The sequence below is a fragment of the Numenius arquata genome, chromosome 1, assembly GCF_964106895.1.
Source record: "Numenius arquata chromosome 1, bNumArq3.hap1.1, whole genome shotgun sequence".
Lineage (NCBI taxonomy): Eukaryota > Metazoa > Chordata > Aves > Charadriiformes > Scolopacidae > Numenius > Numenius arquata.
The window spans coordinates 1,528,268-1,548,669 of NC_133576.1; the positions used below are offsets into that span (position 1 = coordinate 1,528,268).

Consider the following 20,402-nt stretch of genomic DNA (forward strand, 5'->3'; position numbering starts at 1 on the left):
TTAAGGCTGGGTCTTGCACTATTTTCACACAGAAGACAATTGCATAGTCATGTAAACCTTTGCTTTTAGGAGATTTTTTTGTCTTATTTACATTTGACTTTCCTTGACTTCATATCTTTCTGAACCATTTTGGTGCATGGAATTTTGGGCACTGAAGCACAGAGACACAAAAAAGAAAACAGGTAAAAGGAAGAGTGTGAAGATGGAAGCACTAGGTTGTCCTTAGTTCTCTTCCATGCAAAATCCATTTTAATTTAGAAATGTGCATATTGGCGAGTAGCTTTTTAAAATGAAAGTCCTTGTAGTGGTGGTGTAGGATAAAACAAAATCAAAGAAAAAAGGAGAAACTTATGGGGTAAAATTTGTGCTTTAAATTTTTATGCTTTGTTCCTGGTTTCCTAGATGTGGGGGGGAAAAAAACAAAACAACTATGTTATCTACAATAGCTTTTGTAGGAAGGCTCAATGTGAAGGGGAAGGTGATTTTTATTTTAAGCAGAACTGATCTCACTCATGCTCCTTCTGCCACCGATTTCACTTACTCATTCTCTCATAATCACAAGTGCCAATCCATGTTTTTCCAAGTAATCTGGGAAGCAATAACAGTGCCCCAGAGGAGAGCTGTCAGCAGCTGCTGAGTTCTCATCATCTGTGTTGAGGTTCTTCTTGATTGGCAAACATTATTATTTATTATTAATTGAATTTTGGTTTTATCTTCTGCATCTTCCGTGAGTGGAGATTTACTGGGATCTTTTGTCTGACTATCGTCTCTTGCCCCTTGCAAGTCTGAGGAAAAATTGCTGAGTCTCAGTGCTCTTTATTTTCCTCCTTGAGTATTTTATGGCTGCAAGCCTGACTTTCAGCTCTTTGCCACCTTGTCTTTATGGCTTTAAATTGCTGCAGTCCTTGTTCTCTGGTTATTCAAATAACTTTCTGCACCTCTTAAGGCATGCCACGTCTTTGTCTCTTTTTCCATTCTTTATTCAAATGCCTCTCCATACATATTTCCATTCAGATGCCATTCATTCCAAACTCAAGATTTCTGTTACAATGATCTGCAGTTTAATGCAGTATTTGCCCCAGAAAAATACATAGAGCACATGTGAATAGCTTTTCATTGCTTTGAATGTCAACTATAGAAAGCTCTTAAGTAGAGGACCTGCAAGCAACGTATTTGAAAAGCCGTGTTTACTAGAAAATACACATTTTGTGGCATATAGTACTCACATGGTAATTAAACCAGCAGGATTTTAAACTTAGAAATTCTTAATTATTTTAAGATTACACTATGGTATAGTATAACAATATAGTAAATTTAGGATACTAAAGTTTGTTACTAGAATCTTATCAAAGAGAAAATTGTTTCTCTTTATGAATATGAATATGAAATCTCATGTGCTGACTTTTAAACCAATTACTCCATAGCAAATCAGTGCAAAAATCTTATTTAGATAAGATCAAGAGTGTATGAAAGATGAAATAGGAATTGAACTTTTAAGATTAGTATTTTATTTTTCCCTGTGTCTTGCTTGTAACTGCGTGTAGCACTGACATCAGTAAACGCTGCCTTTGTAGGACAGCAAACCAACCAGGAATCTCCTAAAGGAACCGGAGGGACCCTGGAGAGTGTCAGTGTTGACCTGCTGCCACCTTCTGGTCATAGAATCATAGAATGCATTTAGGTTGAAAAGACCCTTAAGATCAAGTCCTACTGTTAACCTAACAGTACCAAGTCCACCACTGAACCATGTCCCTAAGCACCATGTCTACATATCTTTTACCACCTCCAGGGATGGTGACTCATCCACTTCCCTGGGCAGCCTGTTCCGATGCTTAACAACCGTTTTGGTGAAGAAATTTTTCCTAATATCTGACCTAATCCTCCCGTGGAACAACTTGAAGCCATTTCCTCCTGTTGTTTTGCCCCAAACAGTTAAGGGTGCTTTGCAAGCATGAACTGTGACGAGGTTTGCTCCTCAAAACCATTGCTGTGGGTGCTGTCATCTGGTTCATATTTCAGAACACCCTTAATGCTCTCCTCCTGTGAAGTTTCTGCAAGCAGATTTTTAAGACGTGTTTTTTTCAGAGTGATTAGTAAAATGGTAAATCTTAATTCTTGTGCCCCAGATTTGAAGGGATTTCACTCTCCCAGAATGGGTGGTTGGGCCCCAGCTTCCTTACACAAAGAAGCAGCACTGTCTCCCTGTTGTGCTTTCTACTCACCCTGAAGAAGCTACTTTTTGATAAACAAGTGGACTCAGTTCCATGAGAGCTGGGAAAAATTGCAGACTGTTATCTTCCCAAAAAACTAGAAATTAGTGATACCTTTATTAGACCTTTATGAGGAGAACAACTCAAGAACAGAATTTTAATTTCTGTTATGGCTTCATAAGTATTTGCATGTGAAGTCTCCTACCATATAGAATATTTTACCCAAGCTGTTTGAATCATACAACATTGGGAATATTGGTTATTAATTTTAAAGGTAGATTTCTACTTTCCAGTATGATAAAGAAAGCCAGGAAAATGGAATCCAATAGATTGTAAAATACTGACATTCCAATTATTTTGGGAGAAGATCATCAGGAAGTTGTCCCTGAATTAAGGAGTGGAAAATTTGAAAAGACATAGGAGGAAGATGGGGCCAAGGAGAAGATCTGGCTTTACTATTTGAGTTGAAAGCGTGAAACCACTTTGAGCACTGCGAGGAGGGAGCGGATTTCCAAAGTACCTAAATGATATGTTGGAATGATTTTTTAGCAAAAAAAAAAAAAAAAAAAGCAGGAAAAATTAAAAAATGGCTCTTCAGTTCCATCTGAAAAACTACTCATATTGCTATAAAAAGCCCAGAAGGCCAAATGTGCAGAAATCAAAAATAAATGTCTGTAACACATTTATCTTGATGGAAGGCACTCAGGATACAAATCCAGGCGAAGCACATTGCCTGCATTGACTCTGGGGTGAAGTACAGGGTACACAGTGCCGCAGACAGGAATATTCTGCAGTCCTTGGGATGTTCTCAAGGAATTTCTCATCCGCAGCCTTGCCCAGACATACCTGCCCAAGCCAATCACACCCCAGATACCTGTATTTTTGTAAACTACAGCAGGCGTCGGGGAAGGCTTGGAATTCCTTCTGCCTGGGTCACTCTCCACCCTACCCTGCCCAACATGGAAGGAGAGAGAAGGGGAAAAAGAAGGGAAGGGAAGCATTGGAAGATGAAGAAGGAGGCTTGGGAAAATATAGGCTTTGGTTGCAAGAAGAGATGAGAGAGCTGGGGCTGTTCACCCCAGAGAAGAGAAGGCTCTGGGTCATTGTCTGTGGAGTCTCCATCCATGCAGCTATTTGAAAGGTGATGGAAATTGTTTATGTGCTACACATTGTCTCTGAGGATTAAATACAATGAGAGATGGATGTACACACCCCCCGTCTCCACTTGAAACCACTTCTGGAATGTGTTAGTAGAACCAGATTGAAATTCTTGCCCTCCCAACCAAAGATGGGCAAACGTGGCTGGATGGAAGGGCAGGTGATGTCTCTCCCATATTTCCCCTGGGGATGGTACAAGATGGACACGAAGGTCCCTTTGCTCTTCCAGGAACATTCACCCACACAACTCCTCACAGCCTCTGACAATCCTTTGTGGGGCAGATCCCTTTGTTCCCCTCTCAGCAGCTTTTAGGCCAAGTGCAAACATAAGCTGGAGGCACGTGCTGCTCATCAAGGCCAATTACCCTCTAGGCAGACTGCTGCCCCTCTTCCATCAAGGGCTGTGCTACAGCACCCCTTTGCAGAGCTTTCTGCCTGCAGCCAGCTCCTTGCCTTGGGCCAGCCGGGAGACGCTAGTCCAACACGCAGCGCAAAAGGCCCCATGTCCCACACGGCACCGCAAAAGCTTTTATTGTGCCCTCAGACCGCACAGCTGGGTTTGGCAAGATCCTTGCACGTCTCGCAGCCCTCTCCACGCCAGGGTGGGGCGAGAGCTTCTGCTTTCCTCTCAGTGGGCAGCAGCAGTGGCACGGGCAGGCGCAGCCCTTCGCCCGGGGCGTCTCTTCTTACTCTTGGTCGTCTTCTTCTTGGAGGGTGAGGCCACGCGCCTTCCTTGGGGGACAGCCCTGCCGCGGGGCCTGGGCACCGCAGCTCCTCGCAGGAGCTGCTGGAGCACAGAGCACTTCTGCAGCGCCGCCCGCAAGTGCCACGGAGAGATGCGCTTCTGCTTGCTCTTCTTGCAAACCAGGGCAGCCGCGTCCACGATCTTGTGCGTCACCCACTGCAGCACCGCAGCCAGGTAGACGGGGGCCCTGGCTGCAAAGCGCTGGGCAAAGAGGCCTCTGCGCAGCTGCCTGTCGATGCGGCTCACGGGGAAGAGCAGCCCGGCCCGGGAGGAGCGGGAGGAGCGGCTCTTCTTGGCCTTTGCTTCCCTGCCTTCCGAGGGGCCCCGAGAACACGTGGGGGCCTGGAACTGCCCCTCCTGCTCAGGCGCCGCGCAGACCTCCTCTGCCCCCGACATGCTGCCGGCAGCTTGCTCCCGCAGCTCTCTCCAGGCGGCGCCTTCCCCTGCCCTGCCTGCCTTGCCCGCCTGCCCTCGCTTCCCTTGCTGGCCCTGGCGCCTGGTTCCTGACCCCGGGCTGGCGCTGCCTGCGCCTGGCCAAGCCTTGTCCTGGCAGGGTGTCCCCACGTGCTCTGGCCTGGTCGCAGGCCGCTTGGGCCCAGCCTCCCCTCAGAAGAAGGGCTCGGGCTCAGCCCCTCTCCTGCGCAGGCCCTGGCCCTTGGCTCTCCCGGGCAGCGGGAGCCAGGGCTCCTCTTGGGCGGCACGGGCCAATAGGAAAGGACTTCCCCTGTGACCTCACCTCTCTGATTGTGACATCATCCCCGCTGGCTCCGCCCCCTCTGGCTGATCTCAGGCAGCAGAATCACAGAGCCACAGAATGGTACGGGGTTGGCAGGGACCTCTGGAGATCATCCAGTCCAACCCCCTGCCAGAGCAGGAACACCCAGAGCAGGTCCCACAGGAACGTGTCCAGGGGGGTTTGAATGTCTCCAGAGAAGGAGACTCCACCACCTCCCTGGGCAGCCTCTTCCAGGGCTCTGCCACCCTCAAAGTACAGAAGTTCCTCCTCATGGTTAGGAGGAACTTCTTATATTCAAGTTTGTGCCCATTTCCTGTCCCTGGGCATCAGTGAAAAAAGACCGGCCCCGTCCTCTTGACACCCTCCCTTTAAGTATGTATAAGCGTTGATCAGATCCCCCCTCAGCCTTCTCTTCTCCAGACTAAACAGACCCAAGTCCCTCAGCCTCTCCTCGTAAGGGAGATGCTCCAGGCCCCTCAGCAGCAGCAGCTCTGCCCCTCAGCTCCGCTCCCCTTTCCTGTGGCGGAGGCTTTCCCAGCGCCTGGCAGGGGGGCAGCCGCTACAAGGCCGAGGGCTCTCCTCTCCTCTGCCTCCTCCTCCTGCCCCCCTGTCCTGCCACAGCTCTCCCTTCAGCCCTTCCCTCTCCCCTCCAACCCAAACCCATGCTGCCACTGCTGGGGAGAGGATCTCCTTCCTCTTTCCTCTTTCCTCCTTCCTCCTTCCTCCTGTCCTGGGATGCCAGAGCCACAGGCTGCCCAGACTTGGGTCCTGTTGGGTCCTGGCTGTCAAGGCCGATCTCCCCAGAAGGGTGGTTTGTAGAGGTGTATTAAGCACTGACAAAACCTTGAGTCTGAAATTTCCAGCACCAGCATCCCTTCGCCCCTCCTCCGTTCCAGTCCTGTGCCTCAGCTGAGAACAATATTCGATATTTGTGTGGGTTGAGTTTCATCAAGGCATTGACACTGCGTCTGAGAAGTTGCACTGATGTAATATAAATTTTCAAAAATCTGTGACCAGGGAATGTTTGAAAACAAACCTTTGGCTAGAGGGAACAAAACCTCTTCCAGTAAGATCTCAGCATAGTTGTGTTCTTTGTTCTGAAAGAGTGCCCCTTGTTTCTTGTTCCTGGTTGCAGTTTAGCAATCCCACCCACAGTAACACAGTTTTGGGTTCAGCGCGACACCAGCACGGGCTGAGCTTTTACTCCCAACAAGCTGCCCTTGAACCAAATGTGTAGAAGCATTTGTGGTTGTGCCTACAAACAGGAGAAGGGTTCTATTTATTACGGACATGAGAGTGGACAAGGCAAGTGAGGAGGTGCGTTCCCCCGATGCACGGGTGGAACGAGCCACTGAGGGTCCCTGGCTGGGTAGGCAGGGGGAGTCACAGGTAAAGCCTGGAGCCACCTTCTGCCGTGGCAGAGGGGCAGAGCCGCAGAGCGGGTGGTGCTGGTTGCCCGTGGCCGAGGAAGGCAGAGTAGCAGAGGTCATCATCTGTCCTTGTCTTGGGGAGGAACGGTCTGTTGTTGCGTTGGCTTTGCTCACAGCCCTGGGGGCTTGGCCAAGTATTGTCTGGGGGCCCTGCACAGCCAGCCCCTAACATTGGCACCAGGAGGCGTGTAAATGCCTTGCCAAAGAACTCCTAACTTGTAACAAGTCCCACTGTGGCCCGTCTCGCAGCACAACAACGGCAGCAGGAATCACCTGTGCCACTTGCAGAAGCCCCATCAGACTTATTATCATTAAACGCTGACTCCTTAATGACGCCTTGTGCGGCTCCTCTGCAGGTGCCATGGAACCCTCTCCTGTGCCGTTTGGGCAGGCAGAGCCCACTATCCAGACCCTACTCATTGCTCTGGAAAATGGAGCCATCGGGCCCAGGCTCTGGCAGCGCATTGCCTTTGTGGGAATCGAAGAACCACCACTGCTGCTGTAGCACTTGTTGCTCGATCGCTGTCACATAAAATAAGGCATTTCACCCTTTTCTTAGAACACGTTCAGTTCCCATTTCAGCCGTTTCCTCCGGTGTTCTTCCATCCACTTCTCTGTCTATGGCTGCTTCCTGGAAGAGCCATTTTCTCCTGCTCCTCCCTTTCCTGTTGTGCTCTTCAGCTGTGCTGCTTCCCTTTGCGGTCTCAGGGATGAAGTGATTCCCTTTGGATAGTCCCGGTGAAACCCCTCCGCGTTACCCAAACCCCAGAGGTTGTCCCCAAGGCCCAAAACCAGTAGACATTGCTGCTGAGAAAACCACAATTGATTGCGGGGGGGTGGAGATGGGGAAAAATCCTCGGATTGTACAGCGTACCAAAAATGATCTGCAGTGTAGGGACTTAGATGCCCTTGTGGACCCGGCCTTTGTGAAATCGTGAAAGGGGAATTTCCTGCAGTCCTGGCCTTTGATGGTAATCAAATGTGACACCATTTGATTTGAAAGAAGGCCTGGAAGGAAAGGCACCCCCATCTTGTGTGCTCGGCTTGGGTCAGCCATAAGGAGTCCAGTGGAACATAGCAGTGGGGTGGAGCACATTTTCTGGCCAAAGGGAGACATATTGTCGAGGAACTAAGCTCAGGAGGGCTTAAGCTCAAGATAATTTCAAAAGCAAAATGTGTTAAAGGTGCACTTCCTTGTAGTGATCCCTGTCACTGTCCTAATGAGTCCGGGCGAGGTTGTGCAGCTTTCTTTAAAAAGGAATGGGCAAAATCTTGCAGGATGCTTGGAGTCAGCAAAAGCGCGTGCTCTGAGCGAGTTATTCTGATGTGTTTTGCAATGTGGTTAGAAAGAAGGTGACTTTAGCAGGGCTTAGACTGCGTGTGTGCAGGATGGGAGAATATGAGATTCAAACACCACCATTCTCAGATGGGAAAAAAGGTGCTTCCATGGGCACCGAGTAACTTGGGGTTTGCCTCTGATCTCGCTGAATCTGACCGGGGAGGAAGAACTTGAAGTTTGAAGTGGAAGTAAGCCTCAGGCATGAGCAGGAAAAGTCCCAGCCCCAGAGCAAGATGTCGGATCTGCATCCTGCAGGTAGGTACATACTGCTCCCTCAAACTCTACTGTGGCTGTGCGCAGCCAGCCCAACCTTTGGGTATGGCCGTGTTTTGCAGGGAGGCGTGACTAGGGCAGATGCTTTAGACAGAGGAGAATCAGAAACAGATCTGCTCCCAGGCGGGACTTAACAGCAGCTTTGTCTCTCTCCCACCGAGATAACGGGTGCAAGACACAATAGCAAGAGCAAATCACAGTCACTGTTGTCCTCTCCTCTGGCTGCGCTTCAGGTTTATTGACTGTAGCCTGGTGACATAGAGTGGAAGGCTGTTTCCCTGTGTTCAGAGAACTGGTACGCTCCAGACGAACAAGGTGTTGCTCAGTCTCACACCAAGTGGCCAAGAGGAGAAGAGTCACAAGCCCAGCTGTGCTCTCTGACAGTCTCAGCTTGAATGGAGTATTAGTGGACATGGAGCTGTTAAGCCATCAGCTTGGGGGTTCAGAGGCATGCTGTGTACGATGAAACTCCAGGAGCTTTACTGCCAGAGCAGAGGCCATGAGCAGCTGGGCTGAAGGAGACCCATACTTCATTGAATGGCTCTACACCTACCTGGGTTGTAAAGACCAGACCATTCTTCTTCTTGCTAGGAAATGAGGGACGACATAATGTTCTTCAGGACAATAATGGTGATCTCAAGACCTGCCAAGAATGACCCAGTTGTGCAAAGGAGCGTGCATCAGGAGGTCCCCTGCTTGAGAAATGGGGTACTGGGCGAGGTGACCCCCAGAGGCCCCTTCCAGTCTAACTTCTTCTATGAGTCTGTGTGTGCAGGAATTATCTCTGTCTCTCAAATGAAAGCCAATGTGGGGATAAGAAAGGACAATAAATGCCGTGCACCTCTCTTACAGACCCAATTATCCAATTAATTACTATTAGGTACCATGCTAATCCTTTACTCTTCAGTATATTTATCTCAATAGGAATTCCTCACCTAGAGAAAGGTACCTGTGATGACAACTCTAAAATGCAGACTGATGCAGCCTTTGCTCGGTCTTGCCATTGATGTCTTTCCTGAGGTGTCGGTAGTAGTCTTTCCTGTCTCGCTGACAAGGACTGGAAGAAAAGGGGGATAGACATCGTAACTACATTCCGATTAGGAGAAAAACTAGCTGTTAGAAATGCAGGGTATAGAGCACGTCTTCTGAATACCTGCCATTCAAACAAGTCACACCTTTATACATCCTGTGAGACCTCTGGGGCACAGCTTTTGTGGTACATCAAAACCTAGGACTAATTGGTAACAGTATCATCAAGGGGACATAACAAAATGTTATGAACTTCACCGCTTTAATTCATGAAGTAAAGAAAACAAGTGAAGGAAAGCTTCACTGCGATTATAATTAGAAGCTCTTCTCCCTAAAAAAGGGGAAGTTTTGTTCAAAGTTATCAAAAGTGTCTTTTTGAATATTATGACTGGAAAGCTGTTTCATTTTCAAGTGGAGGCTGAGGAAGAGTCCTGCCACACATCTAATGCACAAACCCAAATAAATGCACGCTTTTCAAGACTATATTAACAATTCTTTGGAATTATTTGTAAATAGCAAAGTATATTAGCATGGTAAATTCTTGTTAGTCCAACTGGAGTTGTGAGTCACGAGGCAAACTGCTGGGTCAGGAAATCAACGAGTCAACCAAACGCAATATGGCATTGCGACATAAAACGGAAACCCGTGAATTAACTTTGTTGGAATTGTCATTGCAGAGTTCAGAAAATAAAGAAATACCATCTCTCAGACCTTGTTATTTAGATTTGTTTGATAGTTCACAATCTCAGCCTTCCCTGTAAGCTTAGACCTGGTTTCGTTAGTAAGTTCTTGGTTAAATTTTTAGCAAACTACATTTTTTCTTATTTTTCATATTCTAATTTTCCGTATTCCAAAACTGAATGGATTGAAAGGAAAAAAAAAAAAGGCATTACATTTCCAGCGTTGTTCTCTGGATTAGTATAACTCAATAGCAGGAAATATAAGGATAGGCATTACTTCAGAGCTCCTACTACTGGGCGGAGGCTTGACTCCACCGTTCCACAGGCTTGACTGGCACAAAGTGGGAAGGCACTGAGAGAAATAACAGAGAAGTTTGTTCTGAACCAAGAAGGTGATACAGCAAATGGGGAATGGCAAAAGACAATAGACAGACTAAATGTCCTATAGTGCCCCAAGCAGAATAATAAGTAGATTAAAGATTTCTAAGAGGTTGGAAGGGAAACCAAGTCTTTCACTGAATTTCACTGAATTTTTTCACTGAATTTTTTTAGAGTTGGAAGGGACCATATAGATCATCTAGTCCAACTCCCCTGCTGAAGCAGGATTGCCCAGAGCATGTCAGAGCATGTTACTCAGGACTGCATCCAGGCGGGTCTTGAAAATCTCCAAAGAAGGGGACTCCACAACCTCCCTGGGCAGCCTGTTCCAGGGCTCTGGCACCCTCAGCGGAAAGAAGTTTCTTCTCATATTTGAGTGGAACCTCCTATGTTCCAGCTTGTGCCCGTTGTCCCTCGTCCTCTCACTGGCAACCACTGAAAAGAGTCTGGCTCCCTCTTCCTTCAACCCACCCTTCAGATACTTATAAGCATTGATAAGGTCTCCCCTCAGCCTTCTCTTCTCCAGGCTAAAGAGTCCCAGCTCTCTCAGCCTTTCCTCATCAGGGAGATGCTCCAATCCTTGAATCATCCTTGTTGCCCTTCGCTGGACTCTCTCCAGTAGTTCCCTATCCCTCTTGAATTGGGGAGCCCAGAACTGGATGCAGTATTCCAGTTGTGGCCTCACCAGTGCAGAGTAGAGGGGGAGAATGACTTCCCTCGACCTACTAGCCACACTCTTCCCTATGCAGCCCAGGATTCCATTGGCCTTCCTGGCCACAAGAGCACACTGCTTGCTCATTGTCATTTTTCTGTCTACCAGGACCCCCAGATCTTTCTCTTCAGAACTTGACTCCAGCAGGTCCACACCTAACCTGTATTGGTGCCTAACATTCTTCTTCCCCAGGTGCAGGACCCTACACTTTTCCCTGTTGAACCTCATGAGGTTCTTCCTTGCCCAGCTCTCCAGCCTGTCCAGGTCTCGCTGGATGGCAGCACGGCCCTCCGGGGTGTCAGCCGGCCCTCCAGGGTGTCAGCCAGCCCTCCCAGTTTGGTATCATCAGCAAACTTGCTGAGGATCAAACTTGCTGAGGATACACTCGGTCCCCTCATCCAGGTCGCTGATGAATATGTTGAACAGGACTGGACCAAGTATTGACCCCTGGGGGACACCACTGGTTACAGGCCTCCAGCTTGAACCTGCTCCATTAATCATTACCCTTTGGGTCCTGTCACATAGCCAGTTCTCAATCCACCTCACTGTCCCCTCATCCAGCCCACACTTCCTTAGTTTCCCAATGAGGATGCTATGGGAGACTGTGTCAAAAGCCTTGCTGAAGTCCAGATAGATGACATCTGCTGCCCTCCCCTCATCCAACCAACCAGTTATAGCATCGTAGAAAGCTATCAGATTGGTCAAACATGATTTACCCTTGGTAAACCCATGTTGCCCACTTCCAACAACCCCCTGCTCTTCAACTTGTTTGGAGATGACATCTAGAATGAGTCTCTCCATTACCTTCCCAGGGATGGAGGTGAGACTAACTGGTCTGTAGTTCCCAGAGTCCTCCTTCTTGCCCTTTTTGAAGACTGAAGTGATGTTGGCCTTCCTCCAGTCTTCAGGCACCTCTCCTATTCTCCATGACCTTTCAAAGATGATAGAGAGTGGCCCAGCGATAACATCTGCCAGCTCTCTCAGCACTCGTGGGTGCATCCCATCAGGGCCCATGGACTTAGGAATGTCCAGTTTGGCCAAGTGGTCTCGAACCCGGTCCTCCTCTACTGGAGGAAAAACTTCCTCTCTCCATACCCTCCCCCTTGCCTCCAAGGCCAGAGATTTCCTGTGAGCTTAGTGGCATCAGGCTTTGGGCTGCAGCCCTGCAAGCAGGTATGCAAGGGGTTAAAATGACTCCCATGAGAAAAAGTACGGAACACCAAATGTAAAGTTCCACATGTTCCAAAGAGGCCCTCTGGCCTCCCCAATATCCAGTCCAGACTTACAGCTGCTCCAATACCTGGCTTCAAATCTCTTATCCTACTTGATGGCTAGTCCAGCTCAATTATTTGTTAGTGACTACACATTGGCATGCACACACCCACACCCACACAACAGGCACGCTCTCCTGTCTCCCCAGTTGCTGGCACCTCAGACTCATGGCCCCTTTTGGCCAATGGGCCCCTCAGCAGTGGCTGGCACTCAGACCTCCATGCACACGTGCACACAGAATAGAGAGCCGCTCTCCCAGTAAAGAGTCAGGAGCTGCAGTTTAGTGAGAAGACAGGAGAGACTGTGGTAACCAGTCTGCTTATGTCTAGCAAGGCATGGCTAGACAAGTGTACTGACCAGCAACCTGTTTACAAGCAATCAGCCCCTTTAATCGTATTTTCCCTCTCTTTTCCCACCGCTGTTCCTCTTTACAGCACCTCGATCGCTCCTTTTTCATCTTCCCCTAAATATCCTGTAAAATGTCTCACACAATCTCAATATGCTCTTCCCATGATCCCAGAATGAGTCCCATACCCCTAGGCAGTCTGTAAGTGAGTCTCTCCCGTTGATTCACCTGGTAGGTCTCACTCACCAGCAATGGGTTTTGTCACCGTTCAGCCCAGTGGCAGCCCTGGGAGGAGCAGGGTCAAGGTGCTCCGGTGGTGCTGCTCAGGTTACTGGGGTTTCCCCACTTCCTTCTGCTTTACTGTATTCCTTTGTGCTTTTGGGGATGAGTCTTTAATTAACCTAACAATTTCTAGGAGGCTGTGCCTTATATCTCCAACCTAAGGGATGCACCAGTAGTCCAATGCCTACCTGGCTGCACTGCACATCAGTCATGCAGGATGCCTACCTGTGAGACCTGATTTAGCCTCTAAACATGCCTGAACAGCTCTTCTTTACCCATTTGCTGTATCTCAGGCCATGTGGAAGCAGGAGCTGATGCCTCACCTGCCTCCCCAGATACTCCACAGATGGAAATCTGCCTGCTGCTACTTGTGATCCACTCTGTGAAGACCACTGTGGGGCTGTGGTGCCCATTTCCACTACACTGCTTCTCTGCTGTCCCCTTGCAACTTCTTTCTTTGTTTGTCTTAAGCCTTTGGGTTGGGAAAAAGACTTCATGACACCTCTCAGCTAGCTGAAATAGAGGTTTTCCATCTGTACAGGTTTTTCAACTTCCCTCCCTGATAAAATTCATGGACACCAAAGATCTGTTAGATCTGTTTTTCACAAGAAAGATTTTTTGAGAGCTATTTCCACATCTTTGTTCCACAGGCTGTACACCAATCGTTTCAGCAGGGGAGCTACCACTGTGTAGGTGACAGAAATCAGAGCTTCCTCAATCAGGAAGTATCCTGGATTTGAGCTGCAAGTAGATGATGGAGGCAGCACAGCTCTGGGCCGGAGAGATCACCATGTCTGCAACATGAAGAAGCAGCAAAGGGAAGGGTTTTTTAGCCCCCTCCCAAACCAATGTGGCAGAATTCTTCTTCAAAAGGAAGAAAGTGCATAATAACCACAGTAAAGTGGCACAGTAAATGCAGAAGGCTTTCCACCTTTTATCAGTGGAAGGGATCTTCAGGATGGTGTTGAGAATTAGAAGGGAAGAGAGCAGAATCAATCAAGCAGAAGGAGCAAAATTCAGCCAAAACACAAATGATAAAAGTGACCATTTCATCGGGACAGTTCCTGGCACACACAAGTGGTGCCAAATTACAGAGGAAGTGGCTATTTTTCTTCTACTTGCAGAAAGATAAATAATGCCTGTTGCTCTTACTGAGAACAGAAATCCTGTCCACGCTGGAAAAGTTGCCAGCAGAAGGCAAAACCTGTGGCTTATGATGACATGGTAATTGCAAGAGCCTAGTGACTGAGGCGTAACGATGATATCCTGTTGATGCTAGGAGCATGCAATTGATGCATCAAATGACATGGAATAGCATGTCCCATGAAGGAAAGGACATTTTGCTTTCCTACCAAATTTACTAGCATGCTGAGGACAACGATAAAGGTATGCTATGTCTCTGAGAACGAGAGCGTAGAGGGGAAATGTATGGAGAAATAGAGAGAACAATCAACCCTTATTAACACCGCTATATGGATATTGCCCATGAGAGCAGACAAGTACATGAAGGAGAACACCAAAGCTAGCAGAAATTGTGCAATGGAGAAATGGGGAAATCCAGTTTTCAGGAAGAACTCTGTGACATTGGTTTGGGAGGAGGCTAAGAAACCTTTCCCTCTGCTGCCTCCTCAGGTTGCAGACTGGTGAACTCCTAGCCCCAGAGTTATGCTGCCTCTTCTAAGAGTGGTTCTTTGGGGCTACATTTGTGTTTGAAATACCCCGATGGCAATTTGGGCTGCAGGCGCATGTAGACTGCTGGCTATGCCCTGCCCTGAGGTTAAACTAACCAACCAAGGCACAGGAGAGTACTGCCCATGGCACGAGAAACTGCCCAACGTGGCAAGTAACAGTGTGAGAGGTTGACAAAAGTTACAGACAGCACCATGAAGAACGACTGGATTTCTGAGGTGGTTAAGGGGCAGTTTATGTGAGAAATCATTGCACTTCACAGGTAATTGGAGGAAGGCATTGATAGCCAGAATTTTGCGAGGCCAGCCATACTTAGGTTATATGAGTAATACCATACAGGGCCAAAACTGCCTGGATAACAGTATCAGAAATTTCAAAATAGGCAATAGATGCAGTAAAACTGGGATCAGTGAGAAAAAGGGGGCAGACTGTTTATACTGGAGGAGATTGCAGTGGAGGGACAAGGAATGGGACAATAAAGTATGCAAATCATAATCTGGGCTGTCAAAGACTACCTGCTGGGCATCCCTGCCCTTGATTACCACATCCTAATCAGGACCATAAAGCAAGCGAGTTGTTCTGACCATAGAACAAATGTCAAAATCACTTCTTCAGTCAGGAAGATTTCGAGAGAGCAGGATGCTTTCAGTGGTCAGCAGGGGAACATGTGAGACAGACAGACCAAGCATACTGGCATCACCATACTGATGCCCGTTGCAGGCCCAATGGTATTGGCCTCCTCTTAATCACTTCCTAAAAACAGCCATAAGGAGGTGAATATCCTAGAAAGACTACATTCTACATGGGATAAGATGGCCTGGTGGAAAGAAAACAAAGTGTGTTCAAGCAGGTGCCTAGGAAGGAGACTTGCAAATTCTGCTGTCCTCTATGTGTTTCTGTAGTCATCTTTCTACCAGCCTCTGTTCACTGAAGGGTTTTGAGCATGAAAATGACTCCTGTGGAGCACTTAATTTGCAGAACACACTGAATAGGCAAGATTCTCCCACAATGCAGTTGATATCACAGCCTTTTCTTTCCATAAATGAAATTATCTTGATTTCTCTTAAGAAATTTGTCAACACAGTAGGGATAATGGCTAATTAATAACAGATCTATAACAATGAGAGAACAGAGGGAAAGAAATAAATGGGAGAGTACACTGAATCCTAATTATCACCGTAATGGTGACATTTCTGGCAAGTGTATATGATGGAAAAAACTCAGAAGAGCACAAGTTACACACCCAGAAAACTGGAAAATTTCAGCAGGGTTAATTCTGCTGTGAGGATTTGATTTTCTTTTCTCGTTTAAGCAAAAGAGTTCTGCTGAAATGAATGATCATATGACAAGGGAATGAAATAATAGTAACACAGCTTAATCCATTAGAAAAGCTCATCTTTTCCCAAATTCACCGTTATACCTTGAAATGCTACAAGAACTGAAAAAATTTTACACTTTCAAAAGTCTTTCACATGAGAATAACACTAAGAGTAATAATAGTAATAGCAAATTACTATAGCTTATTTACTTGCTGCCCAACTGAGCCTCCAGAGGAGTTTAAGCCATGTCCCTAATAACTTTGTGACAAGAAGGTCTACATACAAAGATAAAAGTGGAGAAGCTTTCATGAAAATCACAACTATGCTGAGATCTTACTGGAAGAGGTTTTGTTCCCTCTAGCCAAAGGTTTGTTTTCAAACATTCCCTGGTCACAGATTTTTGAAAATTTATATTACATCAGTGCAACTTCTCAGACGCAGTGTCAATGCCTTGATGAAACTCAACCCACACAAATATCGAATATTGTTCTCAGCTGAGGCACAGGACTGGAACGGAGGAGGGGCGAAGGGATGCTGGTGCTGGAAATTTCAGACTCAAGGTTTTGTCAGTGCTTAATACGCCTCTACAAACCACCCTTCTGGGGAGATCGGCCTTGACAGCCAGGACCCAACAGTACCCAAGTCTGGGCAGCCTGTGGCTCTGGCATCCCAGGACAGGAGGAAGGAGGAAGGAGGAAAGAGGAAAGAGGAAGGAGATCCTCTCCCCAGCAGTGGCAGCATGGGTTTGGGTTGGAGGGGAGAGGGAAGGGCTGAAGGGAGAGCTGTGGCAGGACAGGGGGGCAGGAGGAGGAGGCAGAGGAGAGGAGAGCCCTCGGCCTTGTAGCGGCTGCCCCCCTGCCAGGCGCTGGGAAAGCCTCCGCCACAGGAAAGGGGAGCGGAGCTGAGGGGCAGAGCTGCTGCTGCTGAGGGGCCTGGAGCATCTCCCTTACGAGGAGAGGCTGAGGGACTTGGGTCTGTTTAGTCTGGAGAAGAGAAGGCTGAGGGGGGATCTGATCAACGCTTATACATACTTAAAGGGAGGGTGTCAAGAGGACGGGGCCGGTCTTTTTTCACTGATGCCCAGGGACAGGACAAGAGGAAATGGGCACAAACTTGAATATAAGAAGTTCCTCCTAACCATGAGGAGGAACTTCTGTACTTTGAGGGTGGCAGAGCCCTGGAAGAGGCTGCCCAGGGAGGTGGTGGAGTCTCCTTCTCTGGAGACATTCAAACCCCCCTGGACACGTTCCTGTGGGACCTGCTCTGGGTGTTCCTGCTCTGGCAGGGGGTTGGACTGGATGATCTCCAGAGGTCCCTGCCAACCCCGTACCATTCTGTGGCTCTGTGATTCTGCTGCCTGAGATCAGCCAGAGGGGGCGGAGCCAGCGGGGATGATGTCACAATCAGAGAGGTGAGGTCACAGGGGAAGTCCTTTCCTATTGGCCCGTGCCGCCCAAGAGGAGCCCTGGCTCCCGCTGCCCGGGAGAGCCAAGGGCCAGGGCCTGCGCAGGAGAGGGGCTGAGCCCGAGCCCTTCTTCTGAGGGGAGGCTGGGCCCAAGCGGCCTGCGACCAGGCCAGAGCACGTGGGGACACCCTGCCAGGACAAGGCTTGGCCAGGCGCAGGCAGCGCCAGCCCGGGGTCAGGAACCAGGCGCCAGGGCCAGCAAGGGAAGCGAGGGCAGGCGGGCAAGGCAGGCAGGGCAGGGGAAGGCGCCGCCTGGAGAGAGCTGCGGGAGCAAGCTGCCGGCAGCATGTCGGGGGCAGAGGAGGTCTGCGCGGTGCCTGAGCAGGAGGGGCAGTTCCAGGCCCCCACGTGTTCTCGGGGCCCCTCGGAAGGCAGGGAAGCAAAGGCCAAGAAGAGCCGCTCCTCCCGCTCCTCCCGGGCCGGGCTGCTCTTCCCCGTGAGCCGCATCGACAGGCAGCTGCGCAGAGGCCTCTTTGCCCAGCGCTTTGCAGCCAGGGCCCCCGTCTACCTGGCTGCGGTGCTGCAGTGGGTGACGCACAAGATCGTGGACGCGGCTGCCCTGGTTTGCAAGAAGAGCAAGCAGAAGCGCATCTCTCCGTGGCACTTGCGGGCGGCGCTGCAGAAGTGCTCTGTGCTCCAGCAGCTCCTGCGAGGAGCTGCGGTGCCCAGGCCCCGCGGCAGGGCTGTCCCCCAAGGAAGGCGCGTGGCCTCACCCTCCAAGAAGAAGACGACCAAGAGTAAGAAGAGACGCCCCGGGCGAAGGGCTGCGCCTGCCCGTGCCACTGCTGCTGCCCACTGAGAGGAAAGCAGAAGCTCTCGCCCCACCCTGGCGTGGAGAGGGCTGCGAGACGTGCAAGGATCTTGCCAAACCCAGCTGTGCGGTCTGAGGGCACAATAAAAGCTTTTGCGGTGCCGTGTGGGACATGGGGCCTTTTGCGCTGCGTGTTGGACTAGCGTCTCCCGGCTGGCCCAAGGCAAGGAGCTGGCTGCAGGCAGAAAGCTCTGCAAAGGGGGGCTGTAGCACAGCCCTTGATGGGAAGGGGGGCAGCAGCCTGCCTGGAGGTTGCCCTGGGCTGAGCTGTGAGCAGGGGATGTGGGCACAGGAATGCTCTGGCAGAGCAGAGGGACTCGGAGGGGGCATGTCCATACCTGCTGTCAATGGCACTGGGCATTTTCGGAGCCTTCAAGTCACGCGAAAGGAGAGAAAATGGATGCAAAGGAAGAACTCAATGAGTGCAGAGAGACTGGAGTCGGCAATGGCTCAGAGCTGCAGGTTCAATATTTTGGACAAAAGGGGATCCTGGCACTCTGGAGAGAATTATTAGGGGCAATATGGGAAAGCGAGAGAGGACAAAGTGGCATGTTTGCCGGGGAAAGACAGAGGAAGCGGTGGAGGCAGTGACTGGGAAGAGCCCTCTGTGTTAGACCTCTCACGCCTGAAGAAGTGAAATGGGGAAGGTTGGGTCTTTCCAAAAGGGTGGCCCTTGTTTCTTGATCCTGGTTGCAGTTTAGCAATCCCACCCACAGTAATACAGTTTTGGGTTCAGCGCGACACCAGCACGGGCTGAGCTTTTACTCCCAACAAGCTGCCCTTGAACCAAATGTGTAGAAGCATTTGTGGTTGTGCCTACAAACAGGAGAAGGGTTCTATTTATTACGGACATGAGAGTGGACAAGGCAAGTGAGGAGGTGCGTTCCCCCGATGCACGGGTGGAACGAGCCACTGAGGGTCCCTGGCTGGGTAGGCAGGGGGAGTCACAGGTAAAGCCTGGAGCCTGTTGTTGCGTTGGCTTTGCTCACAGCCCTGGGGGCTTGGCCAAGTATTGTCTGCACAGCCAGCCCCTAACATTGGCACCAGGAGGCATGTAAATGCCTTGCCAAAGAAGAACTCCTAACTTTTAACAAGTCCCACTGTGGCCCGTGTCGCAGCACAACAACGGCAGCAGGAATCACCTGTGCCACTTGCAGAAGCCCCATCAGACTTGTTATCATTAAACGCTGACTCCTTAATGACGCCTTGTGCGGCTCCTCTGCAGGTGCCATGGAACCCTCTCCTGTGCCGTTTGGGCAGGCAGAGCCTGGGCCCGATGGCTCCGTTTTCCAGAGCAATGAGTAGGGTCTGGATAGTGGCGTCATGACTAGGGTCATGAGACCCGCAAGCTCAGTGCAGACTCTGGCAGCGCATTGCCTTTGTGGGAATCGAAGAACCACCACTGCTGCTGTAGCACTTGTTGCTCGATCGCTGTCACATAAAATAAGGCATTTCACCCTTTACTTAGAAAACGTTCAGTTCCCATTTCAGCCGTTTCCTCCGGTCTTCTTTCATCCACTTCTCTGTCTATGGCTGCTTCCTGGAAGAGCTTTAGACAGAGGAGAATCAGAAACAGATCTGCTCCCAGGCAGGACTTAACAGCAGCTTTGTCTCTCTCCCACTGAGATAACGGGTGCAAGACACAATAGCAAGAGCAAATCACAGTCACTGTTGTCCTCTCCTCTGGCTGCGCTTCAGGTTTATTGACTGTAGCCTGGTGACATAGAGTGGAAGGCTGTCTCCCTGCGTTCAGAGAACTGGTATGCTCCAGACGAACAAGGTGTTACTCAGTCTCACACCAAGTGGCCAAGAGGAGAAGAGTCACAAGCCCAGCTGTGCTCTCTGACAGTCTCAGCTTGAATGGAGTATTAATGGACATGGAGCTGTTAAGCCATCAGCTTGGGGTTCCAGAGGCATGCTGTGTCATAGGTCTGATGAAACTCCAGGAACTTTATTCCCAGAGCAGAGGCCATGAGCAGCTGGGCTGAAGGAGACCCATATGTCATTGAATGGCTCTACACCCACCTGGGTTGTAAAGACCAGACCATTCTTCTTCTTCCCTCTACAGGGTGGTAGGAAATGAGGGACGACATAATGTTCTTCAGGACCATAATGGTGATCTCAAGGCCTGACAATAATTATGTAGTCTTGCAAAGGAGCATGCATCAGGAGGTTCCCTGCTTCAGTACTGGGCAAGGTGGTGCCCAGAAGCCCCTTCCAATCTAACTTCTTCTATGAGTCTGTGTGTGCAGGAATTTTCTCTGGCTCTCAAGTGGAAGCCAATGTGGGGATAAGAAAGGACAATAAATGCCATGCACCTCTCTTACAGACCAAGTTATCCAAGTCTTGTAGGTACCTTACCAATGCTGATGCTTTTCATGCTGAAATCAGGAATGATCCACTCTTGGGAAGGGCTATTTCTGTATTCTCAACTCTTTTTCTCTTCTAAAATTCTGTCAGATTTTTAATAGGTTATAGTTTTGCTTATGGCCTTGGTGCTTTGGGAAAGGGAATTTGGCCCCTACGTC

General features: G+C 49.3%; 2 protein-coding genes across 2 annotated transcripts; one reads left to right on the forward strand and one right to left on the reverse strand.

The window, feature by feature from the left end:
* Positions 1-3,996: 3,996 nt before the first annotated feature.
* Positions 3,997-4,509, reverse strand: LOC141467590 (histone H2A-like). The gene has a single exon (XM_074152239.1). It carries the CDS (start codon positions 4,507-4,509, stop codon positions 3,997-3,999), a length of 513 nt encoding a protein of 170 aa, XP_074008340.1.
* Positions 4,510-17,349: 12,840 nt separating this feature from the next.
* On the forward strand, positions 17,350-17,862 carry LOC141467895 (histone H2A-like). Its single transcript, XM_074152642.1, has one exon. The coding sequence runs from the start codon at positions 17,350-17,352 to the stop codon at positions 17,860-17,862; it is 513 nt and encodes a 170-aa protein (XP_074008743.1).
* Positions 17,863-20,402: the final 2,540 nt, after the last annotated feature.

Bases quoted from the DNA above. Each gene is read 5' to 3' on its own strand.
- LOC141467590 (XM_074152239.1), bottom strand. From the start codon at position 4,509: ATGTCGGGGGCAGAGGAGGTCTGCGCGGCGCCTGAGCAGGAGGGGCAG.
- LOC141467895 (XM_074152642.1), top strand. From the start codon at position 17,350: ATGTCGGGGGCAGAGGAGGTCTGCGCGGTGCCTGAGCAGGAGGGGCAG.